We start from the raw sequence: 23,752 nt of genomic DNA, 5'->3' as shown, positions 1-23,752 counted from the left end.
AGAGTTAAAAATATTTTATTAACATTATACATAAAGTTTCTGTTCACTACCAAAGCAGAAAGGAGCTCGAGCAAAATTCTCATCTGAGTGAGATGCTCTCTTTTTTTCTAAGCCATGATAAAAAAGAAGAAAACCCCCCTTTTTAAAAATTTAAAATAAGCTTTATACAAATCAGCCATATGTACATCCCCCTCACCCTTCTCTCCTTATTTATTATACAAGGCAACATAAATAGCAACCTTGATGCTGTACAACATAAGAAAATGCTTATTAAAATCGCAGCTTTTTTATTTTTAAACCACACACAGCTTTGTTTATTTAAAAAAATACCCAAGGTGGATTTGTTCTTGCTTTTTTTCTTTAAAAAATAAGCTTTCCTCTCTGACAATAGCTTAAAATGACATACGTAGAGCAACACTCAGACAACTTTCACTTACTTAAAAAAAAAATTAATAACTTAAATTATGCCTGAAGTATTTTAAATATTTCCCTAAATTTTTAAATAAATGTTTCTCCTCTATCCGTCCCCTCAAAAACCCTAAATGAAGGTCAAATTCTCAAGCGGTGTAAATTGGCATCAGATGCAGTCCAGAAATTTTGATTCGCAGGGTAATTCTGATGCCAACCTAAAGCATCTCTTATTTGTAGCTGGAGCAGGCACAGATTTTGACAGTAAATATTTAGGATTTTTCTTCTCTTTCCATACTGGCATTTTGTTTCTGTATCTCGCTTGAGTAAAATCTGGCCTCTTACAGCATTATCCAATACATGCTAACACAAAAGCCAGTCCCCATTCAGTTCAATGGGGCTGACTGCCTAGAAACCGAGTATAGGATTTGCATCAGTCCTAATCTGATGTAAACCTTGAGTAGCCTATGATAAAACCAACATAAGGTTCTCCCCCACTTCTTCCTCCCCCTGAACTCTCCACTCCCCAACTCCAGCTGGCATAAACCAAGGAACCAAATCTTTCCCCTCCAAATCCTGTGTAAACTGAACATACTTGTAGCATAATTCTTGAGTAACTCTGGGTTGTTGCTGTTGTTGTTGTTTTAAAGAGAGCTACTTTAAATTGTCAGTGTTGCAAAAGAGATCAGAACCTTTCATTCCCACCTCCTAGTACTAGAACTCTTCTCTCATCTCACAGTTTACACTATCTGAGTATCTGGCCCCCCAAACCAAATCTTTGTCCTTATTAAACTTGGACTGGTGTTACCTGGGTATCAGAACTTTTATTTTATTCTTTTCATCCTCAGATTATCACCAGCTGAAGGACCAGGTCTAAGTACTCCAGTTTGACTCTCCTAATCTTGTATATATGCCCTGGAGGACTTCTAGAGTAAACCTGAAAAAGCCACCATGGAGATCAGAATCGGTACTTTTCCTGATCCTATGACCTTTTCCCTGTTCTATGCAACCCCGAGTTCTTTAATAGCACTATGTTAACATCACATTACTGTGCAGTTTTCCATAACATCTACAGTACTAAGAACTGACTTTCATCCTGGATTGATTACAAAATATAGGTCTGTTGGTTTATGTGTTTTAAAAGCTGGTGATAATGTCTACCTGCCTCCATCGTTTCTTAACCCATTCTTTTAATGTCTAACTAGATATTTTAGGAAGCTGCCTTATAGTGAGTCAGACCGTTGGTCCATCTAGCCCAGTATTGTCGACACTGACTGGCAGCAGTGGCTCTCAAGGGTTTCAGAGCAGGATTCTTTCCTTGCCCTACCTGGAAAAGCCGGGGATCGAACCTGGGACATTCTGCATGCAAAACAGGTACTGTACCACTGAGCCACAGCCCTTTCCAAAGGGGTAGCCAGGTTAGTCTATTGCCAGCAAAAATGACAAAAGAGTCTTACGGAACCATAAAGACTAACCCATTTATTATGGCATAAGCCAGACTTCCCTGGCTTTGGATGACAAGCCATGCTGGTCAGGGATGATGGGAGTTGTCGCCCAACACATCTGGAGGGCACCAGGTTTGGGAAGGCCATAGCCTACAAAAGCTTAGGCCAGGGTTAAGCAACCTGAAGACACCAGATGTTTTGAACGACACCTTCCATAATCACTGAGCATTAGCCATGCTGGCTGGATCATATGGAAGTTGTAGTCTAAAATATCTGGAGGCACTAGATTGACAAATATGCTATGGCAAAAGCCAGGGCAATCTTTAAGGTGCCACAAGACTCTTTGCTGTTTCAACTGGGTATTATTTCTAAGGGGCGTGCAAGAATCGAGAGAGGCGCATTTCTTAGATTCTTCCCCATTCCCTAACTGGAAGGTTGAGCAATGGCACCGATCCTATTCCTGCCACGGGTGACACTTATTAGTGTCTGTAGTCCTGCCAAATCTCGCACAGGCCTCCAAGGTGATACCTCTCTAAACCACTTTACTCAGGGAAGTTAAACAAAACGAAGAGGACAGAAGAGATGGATAAAGAAAACCAGTTGTATAATTTCTTCCTGGAAACCTGGAGTTGCACTGTGTAACTGTTGGCTCTTCTCCAAAGAAGCAGAGAGCCTCCCAAGAAAAGCTGATGGTGGTGATGGGGAAGAAACTGCCCACAGATAAACCGTGCAGGACGTTGGGGTTGGTCATGTAGTTCTGGGAGAAACCGATTGAGATACAACATGGACCACAAACTTGTTCCCTCCCTCCCTCCCTCCCTCCCACCCACCCACCTTTTCCCTTCCCCTTTCTCCTGTCTTTAGATGATCTGTCAAAAAATGTCTTTACCCTGTTGCAGTTCAGTTGTTCCTGAGATGGGGTGGAATGTGTACACGTCCTATGAAACACATCAAAGAGTTTTGACTTGTTGCTGTCTGTCTGTTTCTCCCTCTCTGTCTCCCTCATTCCTTTTTTCCTGCTCCACTGGTTTCATCAAGCAGGCAAAGGAGGTTAATACACCGCTCCGGGATTGGGAGGAGGCCCCGGAGATGGGTGATGCATCGAGCCAGAAGTGGGCGGAGGTCCTTGCTGTTGTATGTGAGGCCCACTCAGGTTCTGATGATGGTACCAAGAATTGTGGTCCTCCAGGTAGCTGGGTGGAGAGTTGTAGGAGAGTGGCTGGGGGAGCTGGCTCCTGGCCGCTGGGTTGTTGTGGGTGTTACTGTCCCAGAGGGTGGGAGATGGTGGAGAATTACAAGCCATGGAGTCACTGTTATTGGGGCTGTGTTCCAAGGGGACTTCTCCGTTTTTGTACAACTTCTTAAACTTGGACCTTCGGTTCTGGAACCAGATTTTCACCTGAAGAAAGAGAGAACAAATAAGTGCGGGTGAAAATTTTGGTTTTGTAGGATTGTATGGAATCTGGGGTGTCTAGATTTTGGCACTGAGAACAGCACGAGGTAGAAGTAAGGTTGACTGACCCATGCCTTTTCCCACCAAGGAGGACACCTCTGCCATGGGATCGTACCTTTTCCCCATCAGCATAGAGAGAATAGTTACTACTCCATTTCAGGGGAAGGGCCGTAGCTCAGTGGTAGAGTTCCTGCTTTGCATTCAGAAGGCCCCAGGTTCAATCCCTGGCATCTGCAGGCAGGGCTGGGAATGATACTTTCTGAAACCCTGCACAGCTGCTGCCAGTCAGTGTAGACAATACTGGGCTAGATGGACCAGCGATCTGATTTGCTATAAGGCCGTTTCCTCTCTTGAATGGTCATTTCTTCCAGACTCCTTCACCCAGCTCCTTAGCGTTCCCAAAGAAGAGTCCCACTGCAGCCAAGACAGTGTGGTGTCATCTGAAATATATTATGGGCTGGCTCCAGGTTTAGTCATATTTAGAGTAGACCCATTGAAATCAATGGGATTTAAGTTCATCCTCACTCACTTAGGTCCCACTGATTTCAATGTGCTTACCCTAAATATGACTATATCTGGATCCGACCCACTAAATATAAGGGCTCCAATCCAAAAAGCCTTTTCCATGCACACACACGGGGTTGGCTTCCCTCTTCTTGTCTTGACTGCAGCTCTGGAAACTGGCCATGGAAGCATCCTTGAATTGGGGGGGGGAGCTTTTGGGGTAGCACGAAGAGCTGTTGTCCAAAAGGATGGGGATTGGGAAGCCTCTAGTGGGTGTGCTTAATGTGTCACATGGCCTGCTGGATCATTCTAGAACTTGCTAGTAGGCCTAGAACCTACCAATGCTTCTAAGAGGCCCACACCCTGCAAACCCAGAAAACCCAATATAATGGGCAGCCCACTGCTGCTGGCTGGGGCATGTTGGGAGATGTAGTCTATCACATCTGGAGGGCACCAGTTTGGGAAGGCTAATAGTTCTAGATGATGTTCTAGAATGGACACATCCATTTTATCAGATCCCGGTATCTTATTGTAACTGGGTTTTTATCTGTTTTAAATGGTTTTTAAATTTTGTATGTTAAAGTTTTGATATTACACTTTTCTTACGGACTGTATTTTTTTACTGTAATTTTGTGAACTGCCCAGAGAGCTTTGGCCGTTGGGCGATATAGAAATAAAATCAATGAACTGAAACGGGTTTCTACCTTGCGATCTATTTGCAGGACCTGATCACAGCCCGGGAAGTTGTGGAGAAATAAGGTATCTGTGCCTCTGAGGATGTGGAGAGTTCCTGCTTTGAGTAACCCCACATATCTGGGGTTAGAGGGTAAGGGTTTCCAGATCTGAGTGCATATACCCCTCTCCCCACCACCCCTTTTAGAATTGAAAATCGTCTCAAAGAGGAAGTCATCCTTGGGCAGGAAGCACCATGGCAAAGGTGACTACAGCTGTCATAATGTTCAGGTCAGCACACTGTTCAGGTGAACTAGAATTATCTCCCCCTCTTTAAGGGGAACTATGTAGGAGATTGCTCCCTCTGTGCATTAAGTCCTTCGTAAGACAGCAGAGATAATGGGTTGGATCCAGACTTAGAGCAAACCCATTGGAATCAGTGAGAATAAATATACTGGGCTGGATCCAACCCATAAACTGAATGACTAAAACTGACTAAAACTAAAACTGAACTAAAACTGGATCCAACCCATAAACTGAAGTGGAGAGCTGCACCTGTTTGCATTTTTCACCCCTGTCATGCAGCCATTAAAGCCGCAGGAACCTGCCAGGAGAAAAGATGGCTGTCCTGGCCTCAAAAGCCTCGCAGAAGGCCTCCTCTGCTTTCAGTGTGGTGTAGCGAATAGAACAACCTGGCTCCTTCCATATGCCTTGAACTACAACTCCCAGTATTCCTGACCACTGGTTAGGCTTGCTGGAGGTAATGGGAGTCAAAGGTCAAACATCTGGAGAGCAGCGAAAGGCTGGGACAGAATGTCAGACTAGGAGCAGGGAGGCCTGAGATCAAATCTTTACTCAGTCCTGAAACTTGCTGTGTGTCCTTATGTCCATTGGCCAGCCACTCTCTCTCAGCCTTTCCTACCTCGCAGGGTTGTTGCAAGGACAACATTGGAGTGAGAAACTATGTGCTATACTACAAACACCTCAGAGGAGGGTAGGGTAAAAACAACACGATAAATACATTTTCCTCCCCTTCCGCATTTGAGAAGAAGTGCAACGTTCACCAGCGTTCAGAATCAGGGATACGGAATGCGCAGTCCTCCAGATGTCACTGGACTGCAGCTCCTATCATCCTTCCCCACTGGCTATGCTGGCCAAAGCTGATGGGATTGCCGTCCCCTGACAGCCTGTGGCGGGCCACACCTTCCCCACCCCTGTTCCTGTAGGTCGTCCGGCTGGCCTATTTGTCAGACGAAGCAAGGCATCATGGGTCTCTGTTTCACAAAGTCTGGGTGACATAGAATCATAGAATCATAGAATAGTAGGGTTGGAAGGGGCCTACAAGGCCATCGAGTCCAACCCCCTGCTCAATGCAGGAATCCAAGTCAGAGCATCCCTGACAAATGGCTGTCCAGCCTCGTCTTGAAGGCCTCCAGTGTGGGAGAGCCCACCACCTCCCCAGGTAATTGGTTCCATTGCCGTATTGCTCTGACACTCAGGAAGTTTTTCCTGATGTTCAGTCGGAATCTGGCTTCCTGTAACTTGAGCCCATTATTCCGTGTCCTGCACTCTGGGATGATCAAGAAGAGATCCTGGCCTTCTTCTCTGTGACAACCTTTCAAGTACTGGAAGAGCGCTATCCTATCTCCCCTCAGTCTTCTCTTCTCAAGGCTAAACATGCCCAGTTCTTTCAGTCTCTCTTCATAGGGCTTTGTTTCCAGTCCCCTGATCATCTTTGTTGCCCTCCTTTGAACCCTCTCCAGCTTGTCTGCATCCTTCTTAAAGTGTGGTGCCCAGAACTGGACACAGTACTCCAGATGAGGCCTAACCAGTGCTGAGTAGAGGGGAACTAGTACTTCCCGGGATTTGGAAGCGATGCTTCTATGAATGCAGCCCAAAATAGCATTTGCCTTTTTTGCAGCCACATCACATTGTTGGCTCATATTCAGCTTGTGATCGACGACAATTCCAAGATCCTTCTCGCTCGTAGTGTGGTTGAGCCACGTATCCCCCATCTTGTAACTGTGCATTTGGTTTCTTTTTCCTAGGTGCAGAACTTGGCATTTGTCCCTATTAAATGCCATTCTGTTGTTTTCTGCCCAGCACTCCAGTCTATCCAGATCACTTTGAATTTTGTTTCTGTCTTCCAAAGTATTAGCTATCCCTCCCATGGATATTAGCTATCCCTCCCATGGATATCCCACAAAAAAACATGTTTGCTCAGAGCATTTTACAAGCCTGCCTGGGCTGTGATGATGAAACTTAGGGCAGGGCTGGGCGGGCGGGCGGCCTGGCTGAGTAGCAATCTTCCCAATAGCGCTTGGGGAGGGCTGTGACACTTTCCGCACCCCACTGCGGAGAAAGAGCCCAGGAAGGATGGAAGAAAGTGGGTGGTAGGTGGGAGGGAGGGAAGGAAGAACAAGGGAACAAAGATGGGAGAGGGAGAAACTCCTTGCAGTCAAAACAAGGAAGGAGGAAGGGTTAGGAGTCGTTTGGAATCCTTTGTGTATAATTGGGAAACAGCCATGTACCGGGGGGGTGGGGGGAAAGAACCTCTCCCCAGCTAGTGACTGGTGCTGTGAAACTGGGCGCTTGGTGCTACGAGCAAAGCCATTTCCCGGACTGCTAAATGGCAGCCTGAAGTATTTGGCACCTGTCAATTCATTCGATAGAGAAATGATGGATTGCGGGTTACAAACAATTGAACAGACTCCCCAAAGTTGGCTTACGAAGACAGCTTGCATTAGAATGGAAAGGGGAGTTAGTTAGTGTACTGTGCCACCATATGTACTGCATATAAACCTGAACGTCTCTGTAAGCGTCCATGCATCTGATGAAGTGGGCTATAGACCATGAAAGCTTATACCAGAATAAATGTGCTAGCCTTTAAGGGACAACAAGACTCTTTGTTGATTTTAGGGTGTGTTTCTGTGAGAACACACACACACACACAGCGCAGCCCTGCACTAATAAATGAGCACGTGCCTTTGAAAAGGCCTATTTCTTTCAGATCAAGACCAAAGGAAACAACCCAGCAGGAAATTCTCCTGGCAAATCCCATTGGCATGAATGAGACCTGCACAAGGGAACTACTGTGGCTCATACCCCAAACAGTATTCCAATTTAGGGATGACTGGCTGAGGAATGCCAGGACATGCGGGACTTCTTTCCGTCTAAACATGCATAGGATGGCACCCTTAAGAGAGCCAACACTGACAAGGAAGAAGGCTGGAAAGGGGAGGAATTATGCTAAATCAGTGTGTGTGTGTGTGTGTGTGTGTGTGTGTGAGTAACCCCAGAAAGGAGACACAAAAGTAAAAGTAGAAGTAGAAAGAAAATGACCAGGACAAACTAATCAACTCCATTTCTGGAGTTATTTCTGAAATCCATCAAGATGGCTTCCCTTCATGTCCAAGGAAAAAGCCAGTCATGGGTGTTTGTTTCTGGTGCGGGGGGGGGGGGGGGTTATATCTGCCTTTGGAAGAGTTCCAGCTGAACAGAGTTTAGAACAGATGAACACCTTTATTAGGCCAACTCAGAGATCACAAAGAACGTGAAAGCTTTTGAGATCTCCTTGGTTTTTTATAGAACAGAAGAGACTCCTATGGTATGTTAGTCTATTTCAGCCTGCCTCAACCAGATGCATCGCATAACAGCTCCCATCATGCCCAGCCAGCATGGCCATTGGCTGGGATTGATGGCAGCTGTTATCCAATACATGTAGAGGGCACCCGATTGGAGAAGGCTGAACTATTTTAAGCCACATTCTTTTATTTTGGAGCATCACCGCTCGGAAAAGCTTCCTAAAATGATCAGACTCTCAAGAGTTCCCATCCCATCACACCTTTGTGAAAAAAACACCTCTCTGCCTTGGAAGTAACCCAGAAATTCCCAACTCATAAATCCTTATGACATCTAGAGAAAAATAACAACATTTGGCCTTTCAACTACAGAGTTTCAATTGGATGGACTATATACCATTTTGTTCTCTGGGTTTAAATCAGCTTTCCCCAACCTGGTGCCTCTAGATGTTCTGGACTTCAACTCCCATCAGCCCCAGCCAGCATGGCCAATGGTCAGGGATTGTGGGAATTGTAGTCCAACAACATCTGGAGGGCATGAGGTTGGGGAAGGCTGGTCTAAGTCAGGTGTGGGTAGAAGGTAGATCTCCAGAAGTTTTGGACTTCAACTCCCATAAGCACTTTCCAGAATGGCCAAAGGTCAGGAATGCTGCCAACCCCTAGTCTAAGTGATGATGTGAATTTTATTATACCATGTTGGAACATCTATCCACAGGTCCCCAGGCTCACCCCCAAGTGTGTATTGGGCAAACAGCGTATACATGCCAAGCAGAATTGCTCCAGTTGACTAAGGCAAGCAAGCCAAGTTCTACACTCCCGGAGAAGGCAAACATTTCCCCTGGTCACAAGCCAATCTGACCTTGCAGGAAATTGCTGCCTTGACTAGCACATGGCCAATGTGAGCAAAACCCATCCTATATGGCAAAAAACAGAGAAGATGTTTCGGATGACTCAGGCAAGTGATCCAAGTACTACCCTGCAAACAACACGCCATGGTCACTAGCCAATCTGACCCTAGGGAAAATTCCTTCCTGACCATCATGGGGCTGTCAGTGGCAACGTGAGCTCAAACTCATCCACCCACCCCGAGAGCATTCTGCAGGTTGCTCTCAGGTGACCACTGCCCTTGGCCTCTCCGAACCCAGAAGCATGCCAGACCATTGCCTTATTTAGATCAAGGCAATTAAGAAGCCTTGTTGTCGTCAGTGCCTTTGGCCAGCTTCGCATTCCATCCTAGCTTCTTTAACCCTCCCTCACTGACCTGCTTAAGAGGGAAGGTACATGTGACGAGAAGACAACAATCAGCCTCCGTGAGCATGGGAGGCACCAGAACCACACTTGAAACACAGGAAGCGAAGTCTGCCAGCCAGCCAGAGCCGACTCGAAAGAATTCAGCATTTATATCCCAAATCCATCATTTTGACCATATTTCCAGTTACAGATACTGGTCAACTTTTTTTTTTTTAAGTGCACTGTATTGAATATGGTTGGTAGTACTTAACATGACCACCCTATTATTTTAATAAAGAGCTCCAAGATTTTAGTTCCCACAAATGTTGTTTAAAAGAAAAATCCACATCTTCTTTTCATCTTGATTTTAAAGGAGTGCCGCATCTCCAACCTGCCTGGTCTCTTTAATCCTAGATGTCTGTAATGGGAAAGCAGCATGGTCACTCAGCGGTGACAGGAAACCACTCTGCACGTGCCCAGGAGTCTTTATACTGACTGTATTCATTCTAGAACAGGCGGAGAAAAGGAAAAACTATTCCAGGGCTGAGCCCTGTTTGGTGAGGGAGATGAAAGAAACCCAACTCTGTGGTTGCACTAGAGAGAAAGAAGTCAGATCTTCACATCCCTTTGTTTCCCCCGCCTAGATACTATGGCCTTCCAACCAGAGTGTGGTGTAAACAGCGGAAGTTGCCTTACAGCTATTACATCCTCCAGCTTCTGCCTCCCCAGATTACAGCAGAAGTAATTGGGTCAAATCGCTTCTGGGGCTGAATCTTCCATGGAAGAGAGAACTTGACAGAATTTCCCTCCATGTATGAGAGGGGTTTGCGAGATCCCTTCTCACTCAGTAAAGAGCTGGACAAGGAAATGAACCATCTGTGGACAGTCCTGAATTTTGCCAGTATGTACTCTATTACACTGTATTTAAAACAGGGCTGGGCTTTCTTTGGCCCTCCAGATGTTGTTGGGCTATCACTCCCATCATCCCTGACAATTGGGACTAATGGGAGTTAGAGTCCAACAACATCTGGAGAGCTACGCTCCTGATTTAAAAGAACGGAGAATCCTTCTTAAATGAAACAATAAAAGGGCCATTCGAGCTTCTCTCCTGACACTTTACTTGAGAATCAGTTTGTAGACCTATACTCAGTTAGGAGTAAGGCCCATTGAACACAGTGGGATAGATCCAGACTTGGTCATGCTTAGAGTAGACCTACTGAAATCAATGGGACTTATGTTTATCATGACTTAAGTCCCATTGTCTTCAAAGGGTCTACCATAACATGACTAAGGGCACAATCCTATGCATGTTTAGACAGAGAAAAGGCCTACAACTCCCAGCATTCCCCAGCCAGCCTGGCTGGGGAATGCTGGGAGTTGTAGGCCTTTTCTCTGTCTAAACATGCATAGGATTGTACCCTAAGTGTGGATCCAACTGAGTGAGCATTCCTTCTGGGTAAACATGTATAGGGTCATGCTGTTAAGTTTCATTGGAATAAGTCAATGAGACTTACTTCCAAGCTTGAGTGTTTGGGATGGGAAAAAGTTAGAGAATTAAGTTTCAAGCATCTTCCAACTTTGGAGGAGTGCTGATGCAACTAAATCTTGCTGTACTCGTTTCCGATTTATGGACTACTTCATTTCAGGAGTGGGGGGGGCAGGGAGAAAAGTGGCAGAATTCAAAGCTGAATCTCTGGCATGAAAACGCTGCCTCCTAACTCCAGATATTTGAGAGCAGTCTGTTGAAAATTACTAGTGGTAAAAGGAAGGCACTCTGCGCATGCTCAAAGGCAGTCACGTCCTTCTGACTTCATAAGTCTTAAGGCTAAGCCCCGGAAGGAAAACAGGCCCTAATGAACTTTGTCTCAAACGAAGACCATTTGGTCAAGTTTTATCCCAGGAAATCCAACAGTGAATCAGAACAGCCCAGTTAAACATTGACATCTGTCAAACCTGCATTTCCATCTGCTCCCCCCCCCCCGCCCCCAGCCTCAGTTTTGTCTCTCCCAGAGTTGTTAAGCATGACCTGATGATCGTGCCTTGTCTATTATTCCTCTCTTTGATATAAACTGCTTTGTTGTATCGGAAGGAACCCAAAAGCTACTTAGTCCACCGCCAGAGTAACCTTGTCAGCTCTCCTTACCGTACTCACTCAGACTTTCTAAGAACCACACAAGAAGACATCAAGAAGGGCTGAGAAGGGACATCAAAAGTCCTTTAGATCAGACGTAGGCAGAAAGTAGATTGGGAACTACTAAAAGTTATTTGGGTGATTTGCAGTAAAATGGCAAGAGTTTCTGACTACCAACGGTTTAGCAACAACAAATGGCCTTTCGTCTGCCCTCTCCCCCAAATTAAACTTCCAAAATGAAGAAAGCTTGGGGTCATCAGGCATGGACCTTTTGTGTGAAAGGGTCATGATCTCAGTTCGGGCTCTAAACTCACATTCCTAGTTCAGAACATGCTCAGAGGCCTCCTGGTCCTTTAATTCTGTGGGTAGGTCTTTTTCACCAGGCTCTGGTTCACAGATCTTGGGGTTCTAGTAATAAAACAAAGTAGTTCCAACAAGCCTGAAGTCTGCTCACCCATACTTTAGATGATAAGAGTTGGCTTCCTGTCATACCTGAAGGCTGGCTTCATCTCCTGCTTCCCAACCTCGGAGAGGCTGTGCTCTCTTTGGGTTTCAGCTAGGAAGGACAGGTGGAGAGCCTTCCTTTGTTCAGGAAACTTGCCAATTTTTTCCCCAGAAACATAAGAAGATATATCTTGCTTGGGTTATAGCCAAACTTGATAGGATTTGAGAGTTCATCTGTGAGTTGGCTTGGCTGTGATCATCTGGGAACAGAATCAGCTGCATTTTTTAAAAAGTTTTTATAGCAGCTGTGAGAGACCTGCTCTGGATTCAGACGGAGACAATAGCATTTGGGGGGGGGGGACCCTTTCCTCCGCACTGTCTTCCTGATTAAAATGCCATCATTGGTCACACACACACCCCCACTAAAAACAAAACACAACCCCCACTGACCGGTCATGAGGCCTGTGTTATTTTGCCCCATGGGAGAAAGAGGAGGGGAAACATTGTTTTTAACTGAAAAATGTTTCAAGTGAAAGGGTTAATTTATCTCCCCCAGTGTCATGGTCTTGATCTGAAACAGGACCCCAACATAACACTTTCAAAAAAAAATCTGCAGGCAATATCATGTCTAGTTTGGCATTCAGTAGACAGGTGGTTAGCTGAGATTTTAATGTACAATATAATCCTATACGTGTTTACTTGTTGAGAGGGACTGACTCACTAGTAAGTGTGTTTAGGTTTGCAGCCTAACACACACGTCTACTCAGAAGCAAGTCCCAATAAGTTCAATGATGCTTATTCCCAGGGAAGCGTAGATGGGATTACAGCCATAGTTAATGTTGCGCTTTGATCTGCTTGAGATGGTTTATTTTAAAAGTCATTTTCCTATTAGGTCTCTCCCCCCGCTCCCCAGCTTTAACGCTACAAGAAGCTACTTTTGCCCAAGGAAATGGGCAGCACCATTTTTTAAACATTACAATCTATCCCCCTGCACACAACCCCCATATTTTAGCTCATATGAGAAAAATCCAAGAATATTAGGAATATTTACAGTCTGATCCTACCCATGTTTGCTTGGAAATCAGTCCCAGTGAGTTCAGAGGGACTGGCTCCCAGGTAAGTGAGGTTAAATCTGTAGCTGTGCAGCCTGATCCAATATATATGTCTCAGATGTCCTAGAGAGGATTGCAGCCTTACTCTGGAGCAGTAAGAAGATGAAATATAGCTCAAATGGACAAACTGGATGCAGCCGTATAATTCCTCCACTATTTCTATTTTGGGTCTTCATTATCTAAGAACAGTTGCCTATAATAAGATCTTCACAACTGGTCTACTCCAGAACTCCCAGAATTCCAGGTCAGCATTCTATCCAGGAGAGTCTACTACAGAGTAGACCAGCATAGCTGGCTGTTGGGGGAAGCTTGCCTCCTCAGTTGTAGACTCTGCTGGATAGATTGATGAACTGGAATTCTGGTGGACCCAGTCTCAGCTTAGCCACACTTTGGGTGGCCTCGGGTGAGATGCTCTCTCCAGGGTGGCCAAATGCAAAAGAGGACAGGGCTCCTGCACCTTTTAGCCATTGCATAGAGGAAGGGATTTCAGGAAGTACAGCTTATCATGCACCCCCCCCACCGCCCCTCTTCTGCACAACTATTAAAAGGCAGAGGCGCATTGCCCTATTTTGCATCTTGCTGTCCTAGCTGTTCCTAAAACAGAGGTGGGCAGTTTGTGGCCCTCCAGATTTTTAGGCCTACAATTCCCATCAGCCCTAGTCAGCATAGGGGTGATGGGAGTTGTAGGCCAAAACATCTAGAGGGCCTCAAGTTGCCCACCTCTGCTCTAAATTTTAGCGCGCACGCGCGCTCTCGCTCTCTCTCTCTCACACACACACACACACCCTATGAAGTGGGAATAGCAACGAGCTCCTTACAGGGCTGTTTGTGGCTTGCTGTGCCTTTAAAACAATGTACAAATGATGAACACAAACAGCTGTATTTAGAATATTATGCCTTCGGTTGTTTGGCAACTAGCAGCCCATAGATTCGATTAGGCCTGCAATCACCAGTTGGTCCACCACTCACATTTGGTCATCTAGAAACTAACAATGAGTGTCCGTTCCCCCCACTCCCCTGCCACCCAGCCAACTTCATCTTCCCGGTCACCATCTCTCTTAGCCTAAACTCACTTGGCTTCAGAAGAGGGGCGTGGGGAAGGAAGCTGCCAAAACACATAAGTTGCAATGCCCACCCACGGGTTTCCTGCAGCAATTCTCCTCCACCTCTCTCGGCAGTCAGCATACCATTCAGGATCTTTGGGCCTCAGCCAGATATGAGTAGGCCAGTGGCAGCAACGGAGCGATGGGGGCAGGGAAAAAGATTTGGCACCTTCAGATCTGTGCTCTGTCCCAGATTGCTCACTACGTTTCTAACAGTATCCCCTATATCAGTGACAAAACATGCTTTCCATTTCCCCGGTAACCATTGCTTTCATAAAAGACATTGCCGTATGTTTCTCGACTGTCACTTCACAGTGATTCCCTCCATCCTAAGCCCTTGCTGTGAATGATGTCACAGAATGCACACAAACACTGCAACTGCTGAGACTGAAAAGGCCTATCTTGGAACACTAACAATCCATGCAACAACCAAGAGAAAGAAGTGAAAAACTGATTTGGTGGACGGTAAACTCCCCCCCCAACACACGCACGCACGTGTACACACACACACACACACACACACATCTGGGAACAGGAGTTGTTGCAGTGATAGGGAGCTGAGGAAGTGAGGAGGCCAAGCTGGTGAATGAGGAAAAACATCACACAGACATAGTGATAACAAGAGTGGGGAGAGGTGTAGAAAAATAAGAGTGGGTGGGTTAATTTCATATAGAAGTTCAACATATTTGCTCAGATGTTTATCTGCAGGAATCTACTTTGTATTCCTTGATCTCAGTACAACCAGCCTGGAAACCCAAAGGTAACCATCAAATCAAAGAGAAAGGCTCATCTAAAGATCAAGCACAAGCATTCAAGCACCTGGAATTATTATTCTCTGGTTGTCTAGGCTGTATACACAACGTTGTGTTTCCCCTGTCCTGGTGTTTTTTTCTCAACTATCTTCTAGGCCCTCTAAGTGCAACAGCTCCCTGAGATTTTGCCGGGGTTTCAGGTAGGTCTTGCTCTCACACTCCCACTGAGTGCACAACATTTCCCTAAACAAAAACAGAAAGCTATACAGAACCGCGTGCTCTCTTTCTGGTTTGTTTCTGGAGACCTACCTGAGTCTGGGTCAGTCCGAGCTGTGCAGCCAACTCTGCCCTCTCTGGCAGCGCCAGGTACTGTGCCTTCTGGAATCTCCTTTGCAAGGCAGCCAGCTGGTAGCTGGAATAAATCGTGCGCGGCTTTCGGATCTTTTTGGGTTTTCCATTGACCATCCGCACCTCTGGTTCAGGTTCTTCTTTCACCGAAACTGGAAAGACAGGATAGGAAGCAGGAAGGTGGGCAGAAGGAATAAACCGGGGGGGGGGGGGAGAGAGAGAGAGACAATATTAGAGTCAAGAACTAGAGTGAATTGTTGGGTCAATGCTAGAAAAGGAATCAGAGAGGGATCCTGGGCTCTTGCTTTTGTGCAATTTGATCTTCCACATCAATTTGTAAGGCCAAACTACATTTCAGCAAGAAGGCCCAAATTCTCAGTCCCCGTTTGCTGTAGAGGAGAATGAATGAAACCCTAATATTGAGAACAAGGGATAGTAACAGGCTCCGTCCATTTCATTAGATCTACAAAGGAATCAGGCCCTTAAGAATGGCAGTTTACAATGGGTTGAATCCAGGTTTAGTCCTACTTAGAGCAGGTCTATTGAAATCAGTGGGGCTTAAGTTAGTCAGGACTAACTGAAGTCCCGTTGCTTTCAATGGATCTATACTTTAAGAATGACTAAAGTGGGATCCAATCCCATAACTCCGAAATAATGGTGATCTCTAGTTGTGATCTCTTTTTATTTTGCTCAGCTGTGCAATTTCTGCACCCCAATAGCTCCCAGTAATACGGAACACACCAACATGTCCAGATGACCCAAGACCTCAAAAACCGGCCTCGTAGACCTGTCAATGGCTACTTTTTGTTAACATTTATACAGTACCATCCATGCATTACGCGCTGCACACAGGCATGTACTTCCAACCCATCACCTCCCCTCTTCCCCCATCCCCCTGGCCCCCTTTCTCAGCTAACTCCATTATAATCTCCATTGTTTAGTGCCAGGTTTTTTTTTGGGGGGGGGGTAAAATCTGGGATTAATGGTTTATCTGGAACTTTTCATGGGAGAAAGTGACATGCAGTGCAAGAATCCTTTGCATATTTACTCAAAAGTAAGCCCCATTGAATCCAATGGAGCTTACTCCCAGGTAAGTGTGTATGGGATTGCCGCCATAGTGTTGTCTGTGTGTGCATTGGCTTGACTTCTCTTGAATTTGTACCTCAAATTGTTGTTCAATCCAACAATTGTTTTATTGGCAGGTGACACAATCAATTTTGGAATTGCCCAAGAACATTGAAAAAGAAGAAGTTCAGGCAGTCAGTAGCTTCCTACTCAGAGGTCAACAGTGAGCAGGTAGAATTCCAATAAAAAGAGATCAGAAAATAATCAAACGTTCCATGATTGATCAGTTTCTAGCTTGATATTTTTCTTTTTCAGTTTTTCCTTCGCTTGGCTCAGCTTTCTCTTTCTCTTTTATTATTATACGATTTTCTATTTTCAGATCCCCTCCTCTATTCAGTTCTATTTTTTTACCTGATGCTTTGAACATTACCAAGTCCCATTTTAACTGGGGAACGCTGCTGAGTCCAGCGTAGCTTGCTTTACTCAATCTCAAACCTCCTGGCTCACAAATCCAACTCCTCCGTTCTTCCATTTTGACTCAGCTTGCCTTTTTTTTTTTAAACTGTCTTCATTATTTCTCTGTCCCACTAGGTTCCTGATGTAATTTTTTTTCTCTCTCTCTCTCTCTCCTTGGCAGGAAGCATTGTCCGGCTCTGTGGGAACAGTCGGAACCACACAGCCTCCATGTTCCCTTCCTGAAATATTTGTGGAGAGTGCGGGCGTGAATTCTAGGCCTCAAACGGCCAAGCCAACATCTCTGGAGTCTCAATGTACAAAATCTACATTTTTGTTTGTACTGCTCAGTTTTCTTTGAAACTTTTCTCACCTTTACACCTCAGTCCTAAACCCAATTACTCAGAAGCAAATCCTGCTGTGTTCAGTGGAGTTCCTCCCCACCCCACCCCACCCCCAAACAGTTGTCATTGACGTCCTTGCTTTTGATTGAATAAACTTGCCAGCTTCTCATTGATACCTTTTTGCCTTTTAATCTTTCTGTTTTATTCCACTTCTCCCCCCCCCCTTTTTTTTTAATCGACAAAACCATACTGAGAGTCCCTACCCCGGATCATGAACTGCAGGTGTCTCAAGATTTCAGAAGTGGGGAAAGCAAAATTTGCATGCCTGTTGGGGGGGGGGGGAAGAGTGGGAGAGAAACGGCGATTCACAGAAAAAATAAATATGTAGAAACTTTGGTGAAAGTCTCAGAACAAAATTGTGCATTTAAAAAAAAATGATGGGAAGGGGGGGTATACATTTTGCCTCTCCCCCCTCTGCAAAAAACAGTCACAGAATCAGCTGAGAAGTTTTGTCCCAAGAAAAAAGACTGGATTTTTCTTCCTTGAACAAAAGAAGGCATTGGTGCGACAGCAAACCCATATGCCATTCGTACTTGGCAAACAGCAACGTAAACTCATCGCCCAGTTCATCGTATTTAAGAAGATGGTGCATGGATTAGATCTTGGAACTCCTGGACTTTTATATCCCAAGTACACTGAAGAAATGGATCGAGGGGAAACAGGCTGGCTCCGGGTACATGGGACCATCAACCTGGAACTGAGCAAAGGTCATCATCACGAAGGGACTCTTACAGCGCAATCCTAGGCATGTCTACTCAGAAGTAAGCCCCACTGAGTGCAATGGGGCTTACTCCCAGGTAAGCAGCCATAGGACTGCAGCCTTAATCTGCTGATCGGGAGAGTCCCCCTTTCAACCAGGAGCCAAAAGTTGTCCAAAGCCTCCATCGCCGCCTTTGATATCCACGCAAGAGAGTCTCCAAGCAACTCCGTGTCCCTTTTATGGTACAGGGCTTGAATTTGCAAGGGGAAAGAGAGAGTGGGTGGTAGATGGTTTCCCCCCTTCGCTGCTTTTAGACTGTCCCTCAATTTCCGTGTGTGTGTGTGTGTGTTGTGGGTGGTGGGCTGTGCGTGTGTTTCTGGTGGCACAGAAATAGAATCCCAGTTCAGCCCATGGGCACGGAAGGATAACTTTATGGCTGGGAGTTGTACCGACATAGAACAACAGCGACCCCCTAGGGGAGTGCGGGCGGGCGGGGGGGGGGCGGACTGAAGACACAGATCCAACCCCATCCCAGAAGTCCCTGGTCCGAGCCGTCCTCCAGAAAGTGTGGGTGCCGGGGGTGTTAGAGCCAAGCTGGAACCGCGTCCAGTTTCCCGATTCGGCCACACTTTCTGGGAAGGCATCGCCAAAGATCAGCCGCACGAGAGCTCAAAATATATTGGGGGGGGGAGGTTCGACACCCCAAGAGGAGCTTGAACCCCAGAAGACGAAGAAAGCCAAACAGTCTCCCTCTCTCTCACCCCCCCCCCGCCCCCATTACGCCCGTACCTGTTCCTTGGCTGGGCAGCTGCTGCTCCCGGTAGGATCCGTACTGCCGGTACGAGGTGCTGTAGGGGTAATCGGATTTCGGGGAGAACGCCCCAGCGGCCCCGATCCCGTTGAGGTTAAACTGGGGGTGGTGGTAGGCGTAATGGTTCATGGGCTGGCTGTAAGGCTGGCCCGGGTAATACTCGTGCTGGCTGTGCGGGGCGCTGTAGTAGCCCAGGTCCGTGATGGACGACTCCGGGAGAGTCGGCGAGTCCTTGGTGGCCGCGTGGCAGCTGAGCGAGCTGGAGATGTCCGTCAAGATGCTGCTGAGCTTGTCGAAGGAGCCGCTCATGGTGAGAGGCGGCCCGCCGAGGCGCAGTCCGCCGCTCGGCCGCGGGAGCCCGCGCGAAGTTGGCGAGGGTGGCCCGGAGGGTGGGCTTCGGGGGGGAGGAGGGAGGGACGGACGGGGGGGCGCGGAACCGGTCCCCACCTCCTGCTCTCCTCTTCCTCCTCCACCTCCTCCTGAGTAGGCTCACACGCTCATGGCTCCACTAATAGCTGCTGCTGCTGCTGCTTCTCGTCCTCCTCCAGGGAAAATGTGCAAGAAATCCAACCCAGCCAGCGTGCTTAAGCCCTTTAATTAGGGAGCAGAGAAGGGTGGATGCTGCATTCCGATTGGCTCCAGAAATATTGCCTTGCAGGCAAAACAGCCTCTTCCCCCCCACACACGCGCGCGCTCCCTCCCTCCCTCTGCCTCTTTCTTTCTATCTCTCCATACTTTTCTTTTTAAAAAGAGCGGATGAGAAAATAAATCCCCCCCCCCCGAAACCCACAGAGAAACGCGCCCACTCCTACTCTTCAGATACGTAACACCTTGGAGGCGCGGCTGATGCCAGAAACCAGGGGTGTCTTTGGATCACCCCCCCACCCCCAAATACACACACACCCCGACTAGGAGAGGGATTAACTGGTTTATGGAGGGGGGGGGCATAAACTGGAAAGGGGGAAGAGGGAGATCTGCCGTAGGTGTGTTAAGAGGCAAGTTCTGTTTACCTGTGTTAAGGTGCAGTTCAGGCTTTGTTGCAAGGCGTGTGGCTTTGGGCCTGTGGCCTGCCCAAAGCACAGCCCTGTGCAGTTCCAGCTGGCGGGTGGGAACACACAGAGGGAAGCTATAAACCCATGCTCTTTTGAGATAGATATGCATATACTGTAATATTGCATTGTGCAGTGCATTGTGATTTTTTAAAAGCTCTTCACTGATGGTTGCTGTTGACCTTCACTGATGGTTGCTGGTCTGGGGTCATCGGTTTTTTGTTTGTTAGCTTTCTGTTTTTAATTTAGTGTTGCTACCCGGCTTTTTAGGACTCCCCTAAATACTTTAACGTTGTTTACAGCACTTACTCGTTTGCAAAATGTTTTATCAATCTTTATTGCCCCCTCCCAGCACATAAAATCCTGCTAAAATGAGTTGTGACTAAATCTCACCGAAAGCAATTGGACTTAACTTAGTTAGGAACAAAAGAAACCGCCTCTACTGTGTCTAACTCTTGGTCCACCTAGACTGGAATTTTGTCGACATTGACTGACAGTGGATCTCCTGCATTTGAGGCAGGATTCCTTCCTAGTCCTACCAGGAGATGCCAGGGATCGAACCTGGGACCTTCTACCTGCCAAGCAGGTGCTTTACTACTGAACCATTGACGTCCATGGGGCTTCATCGCAGCTAACATTTTGGCTGGATCTGGGCCACTCTCAGAACCACATTCTCTGGTAGATCACTTATTCTTCCTATTTTACAGATAAGAAACTGAGGCCCAGAGACAACATACCCAGGGATTTCATGGCTGAGATGGGATGTGAACTCACATCTTCCAGGTCTCTCTGTCCACTGCCCCACACTGGTGTAATATAAGGCAAAGGATCTGTGTTTCCACATGTCTAGGACAGGAGGTGCACCTAAGATGCATGGGACTGAGGTGTGTGAGCATGTGTGTGTGGTCATACAAAACTACCTGTGTCTCTGTGTGTTTTGGGCCAGGTAGAAAAGAGATGCAATGAAATCTCACACAAATTCAAAATTTGGCAAAAGTTTTGGCATCTGAATGTTGAATTTTGAGAATGTTCACATTTGATTTTTATTTATTTATGAAAGGGAGTATTTGTTTATTTATTTAAAGTATTTTTGTCCTCCTCCACAGCCAAAAAAGGCTCCTCGAGTAGCTAACGTATCATCAGTGAAACAAGACAGTCTCTGTCTGCAGGGTTACAGTCTAAAACACACACGCAGACACAACACACAAGGAAAAAGGAATGGGGAGGGAAGAGGAAAAAATTAAGTCTTCCAGCATATATTCCAAATCTTAAATATTTTAAATAGAAATTTTAAGTGTACACCATTGAGTATCCAGTTGGCAAAGTCTGGACTTTTTCTACCGTATTTGTTCTGAAACAACTAAATCCAACAGTATCCTATAATTTAGGCATACTGAAGAACATTCACATTAGAATATAAATCTGAATTTCTGCAAATATGTTCAAGAATGTTAGGAGAAGTTGCTTGAGAATTCCTGACCAGTTGCTATATCATTATCAAGGTATATTAGGGCTGCAGTCCTATCAACATTTTATTGCGAGTAAGCCCCGCTGAGTACAGGGGAATTACTTCTTCCAAGTAAATGGGCAAAGGATAGTGCTGCAATGCTGTATGTTGGGTCTCGTACCAACACCCCAGTGTGGTGTCCAGAAACCTCTTCACTGCCAGCCCCCTTCAAAATATTTTTTAAAATACATTGAGAAATGTTAGGGTGCCAGGTTCTCCGTCCTGTTCCTGAAACTGCGGCTGATCAGCTGTTCAGCGGGCAGGAAGAGAAAGCAAGGCAGAAGGGGATAGGGGAGAGAAAGAGCGAGGCTAGAGGCTGGGAGTGGAGAGAAACAGCAAGATAAAGGGCTGAGGGGGGAAGAAAGAGCAAGGCTAGGAAGGGAGACAAGGAAGGCGGCTAGGGATGAAGAAAGGAGAGAAAGTGCAAGGAAAGGGGTTGGGGGAGAGAAATAGTAAGGCTAGAGGCTAGGAGTGGAGAAAGAGAGAGAGAGAGCAAAGGGGAAAGGTCTGTGTGGATGCAAGAAGACTGGGTGGGCCAGGAAGGAACTCTTTCCATTTCCCCCTCCTTCCCAGCCTCTAGCCTGGCTATTTCTCTCCCCACCACCACTACCCCTTGACTAGCCAGGCACCCACCTCAGCCATGATGTGACAAGCTCCATGGGAGCCATTTTGTGGTGGTACCCACAGCGGTTTCTCAAATTCCCAAATGTGCTCACAGATCCAAAAAGGTTGGGGATCCCTGCAGTACAGGAACATCAGTGGAGGACAGGATGCTCCAGGGGCTGGAGATATGAGTTCAAATGCCCTGCTTCTCCATGAACTTAGCCTCACATATGTATTTTATAGAGGGGGAGAAATGAAGCCAAAGATAAACAACTTTTCGAAAGCTGCCCAATGAACCTCTGGCTGAGCAGGGATTCAAACTTGGATCTCGAAATGTCCACCTTTCAGGGGCATTGGTGCTAATTGAAGCTTCCCTCCCGATGCAAATAACAGCTTGGGGGGGAGGGTATTGAGACCTCAGCAGGGGGAAAGCATTAAATTGGTCCCATCCTGACCCACCCACCCCTGAAGCAGCTGCCTCTTGCGGTTGCAAAAACATTTGCAGAATTTTTAGCATTACACGCAGTTTGTATTCTGAGAGGGCAAATCCGGAGAGGATCATGAAACACTGCCTCAAAAAGTGGAAATATAAATATATATAACTTCTGTCGTCCCCCCCCCATTTTTTTTTTTAAATCAACATTTATTTGCTAATTACATTATTATTATGGCTTGCGGCCTACCTGTTCCTATGAGCCAATGTTGTCATTGTTGTGTATCTATGGTTTTGAAGGAGTATTCGGTGTATGGGTGTGCATACTCAACTGCACCCACACTTCAAGGATAGATGTCTTTGTGCAATAAACGGCAATCCTTCGTGTGATTCATTGGGAGCGCTGATACCCGGACCTGTATTTCTGAGCCTCTGTGATATGCTTCTCTTTGCTACTATGCAAATACGTGGTGGCTTTCTCATGCACTTGCTAAATCTTTGATTGTGACCTGAGGTTTGTGGGTGGGCACTGAGGCTTAGAGATGTGTGTGTGTGTGTGTTGGGGGGGGGGGGTTGTTCTTGCAGAGTTATCTCTGTGTACGCTGGTTTGTATGCAGCATAGGGAAGTGGGATGGCCACAGTTGTGAGATGGCGAAGAATTTGCGGAGAGTATTTGTGTAGGTGGCTAAGTTTAGGGTGTAGCTGGGTATATGGGTGTGCTTGCATCTAAATATGCGTGAGGGCGAAAGGTTCATTCTCTGTATGCTCGGCACAGACGTGTGTGTAGGGCAGAGCATACATGGAAGGGGGTCTGAAGGCGGGGAGGGTGTTTCAGGATGATGGGCACCAGGAATATCACAACAAATGGGATATGATATGCCCTGCATTTTGGAGCCAAAACACTTTGCACAAATCCCACATGGGACTGAATGTGCAACCCTTGCGAATCTGGCATGTCAAAATGTCAAACGTTTCATGCTGAAATCCAAAACATTTTTTTCTGGGGCCCTTTTGCAGAACTCAGTGTTACGCCTCGTTGATAGATCGGAAAGCAACTTCGCCCCCAATTCAGGACTTTACACCTTGTATTTCTAACAGCCTTCATTTCCAGAGTATCTATAAGAGGGGATAATGTCAACCCCTTACCCCAAATTACAACAATATAAATTTACCATTTTGGACACTTATTCAAATCAGGAAAATTTGGAAGAGTCTCCAAAAATCAACACACACACACACACACAGGTGTAAAGCATCACAACACACACACACACACACAGATATCCTCTGTGTTTTGTTGTCTCTGTCTGTCCATATCCAATATGGTTGTAGAGGGGGTTCCATGTACTTTGTTGGGCAGTCTTATCACAAGGTGTTCCTTTTGGGAGATCTGCTGTAAGGGTGAACAGGATCTACCGATATGACCTTTGGGTGATTTGTAGTAGATCTGGCAAGGGTGCTGGACTCCCCAATGGTTTAACAATCCATTAGCAAAATGATTCCTTTAAATTATACTACTGAAATGAAGAAAGCTTGGAGTAACC

General features: G+C 46.2%; 1 protein-coding gene across 1 annotated transcript; it reads right to left on the bottom strand.

The window, feature by feature from the left end:
* DLX3 (distal-less homeobox 3) lies at positions 1–19,184 on the bottom strand. The gene is made up of 3 exons (XM_084808268.1): positions 18,595–19,184; positions 15,145–15,335; positions 1–3,252 (listed from the first exon to the last, which is right to left on the bottom strand). Exons 1-3 carry the CDS (start codon positions 18,923–18,925, stop codon positions 2,905–2,907), a joined length of 870 nt encoding a protein of 289 aa, XP_084664394.1. The 5' UTR covers positions 18,926–19,184; the 3' UTR covers positions 1–2,904.
* Positions 19,185–23,752: the final 4,568 nt, after the last annotated feature.

This window comes from Heloderma suspectum, chromosome 6 (assembly GCF_057233095.1).
Source record: "Heloderma suspectum isolate Gila_16-S chromosome 6, 16-S_ref, whole genome shotgun sequence".
Taxonomy (NCBI): domain Eukaryota; kingdom Metazoa; phylum Chordata; class Lepidosauria; order Squamata; family Helodermatidae; genus Heloderma; species Heloderma suspectum.
Note: the sequence above shows the minus strand (reverse complement) of the source record. Positions and strands in the feature narration are given on the sequence as shown.

What these genes read in the sequence shown, in the direction of transcription:
- DLX3 (XM_084808268.1), bottom strand. Translation starts at nt 18,925, where the DNA reads ATGAGCGGCTCCTTCGACAAGCTCAGCAGCATCTTGACGGACATCTCC. An exon ending in GCTGCCCAGCCAAGGAACAG is followed by an intron (nt 15,336 to 18,594) that starts GTACGGGCGTAA and finishes CTGTCTTTCCAG; the next exon opens with TTTCGGTGAAAGAAGAACCT. An exon ending in TCGGACTGACCCAGACTCAG is followed by an intron (nt 3,253 to 15,144) that starts GTAGGTCTCCAG and finishes CTCTTTCTTCAG; the next exon opens with GTGAAAATCTGGTTCCAGAA.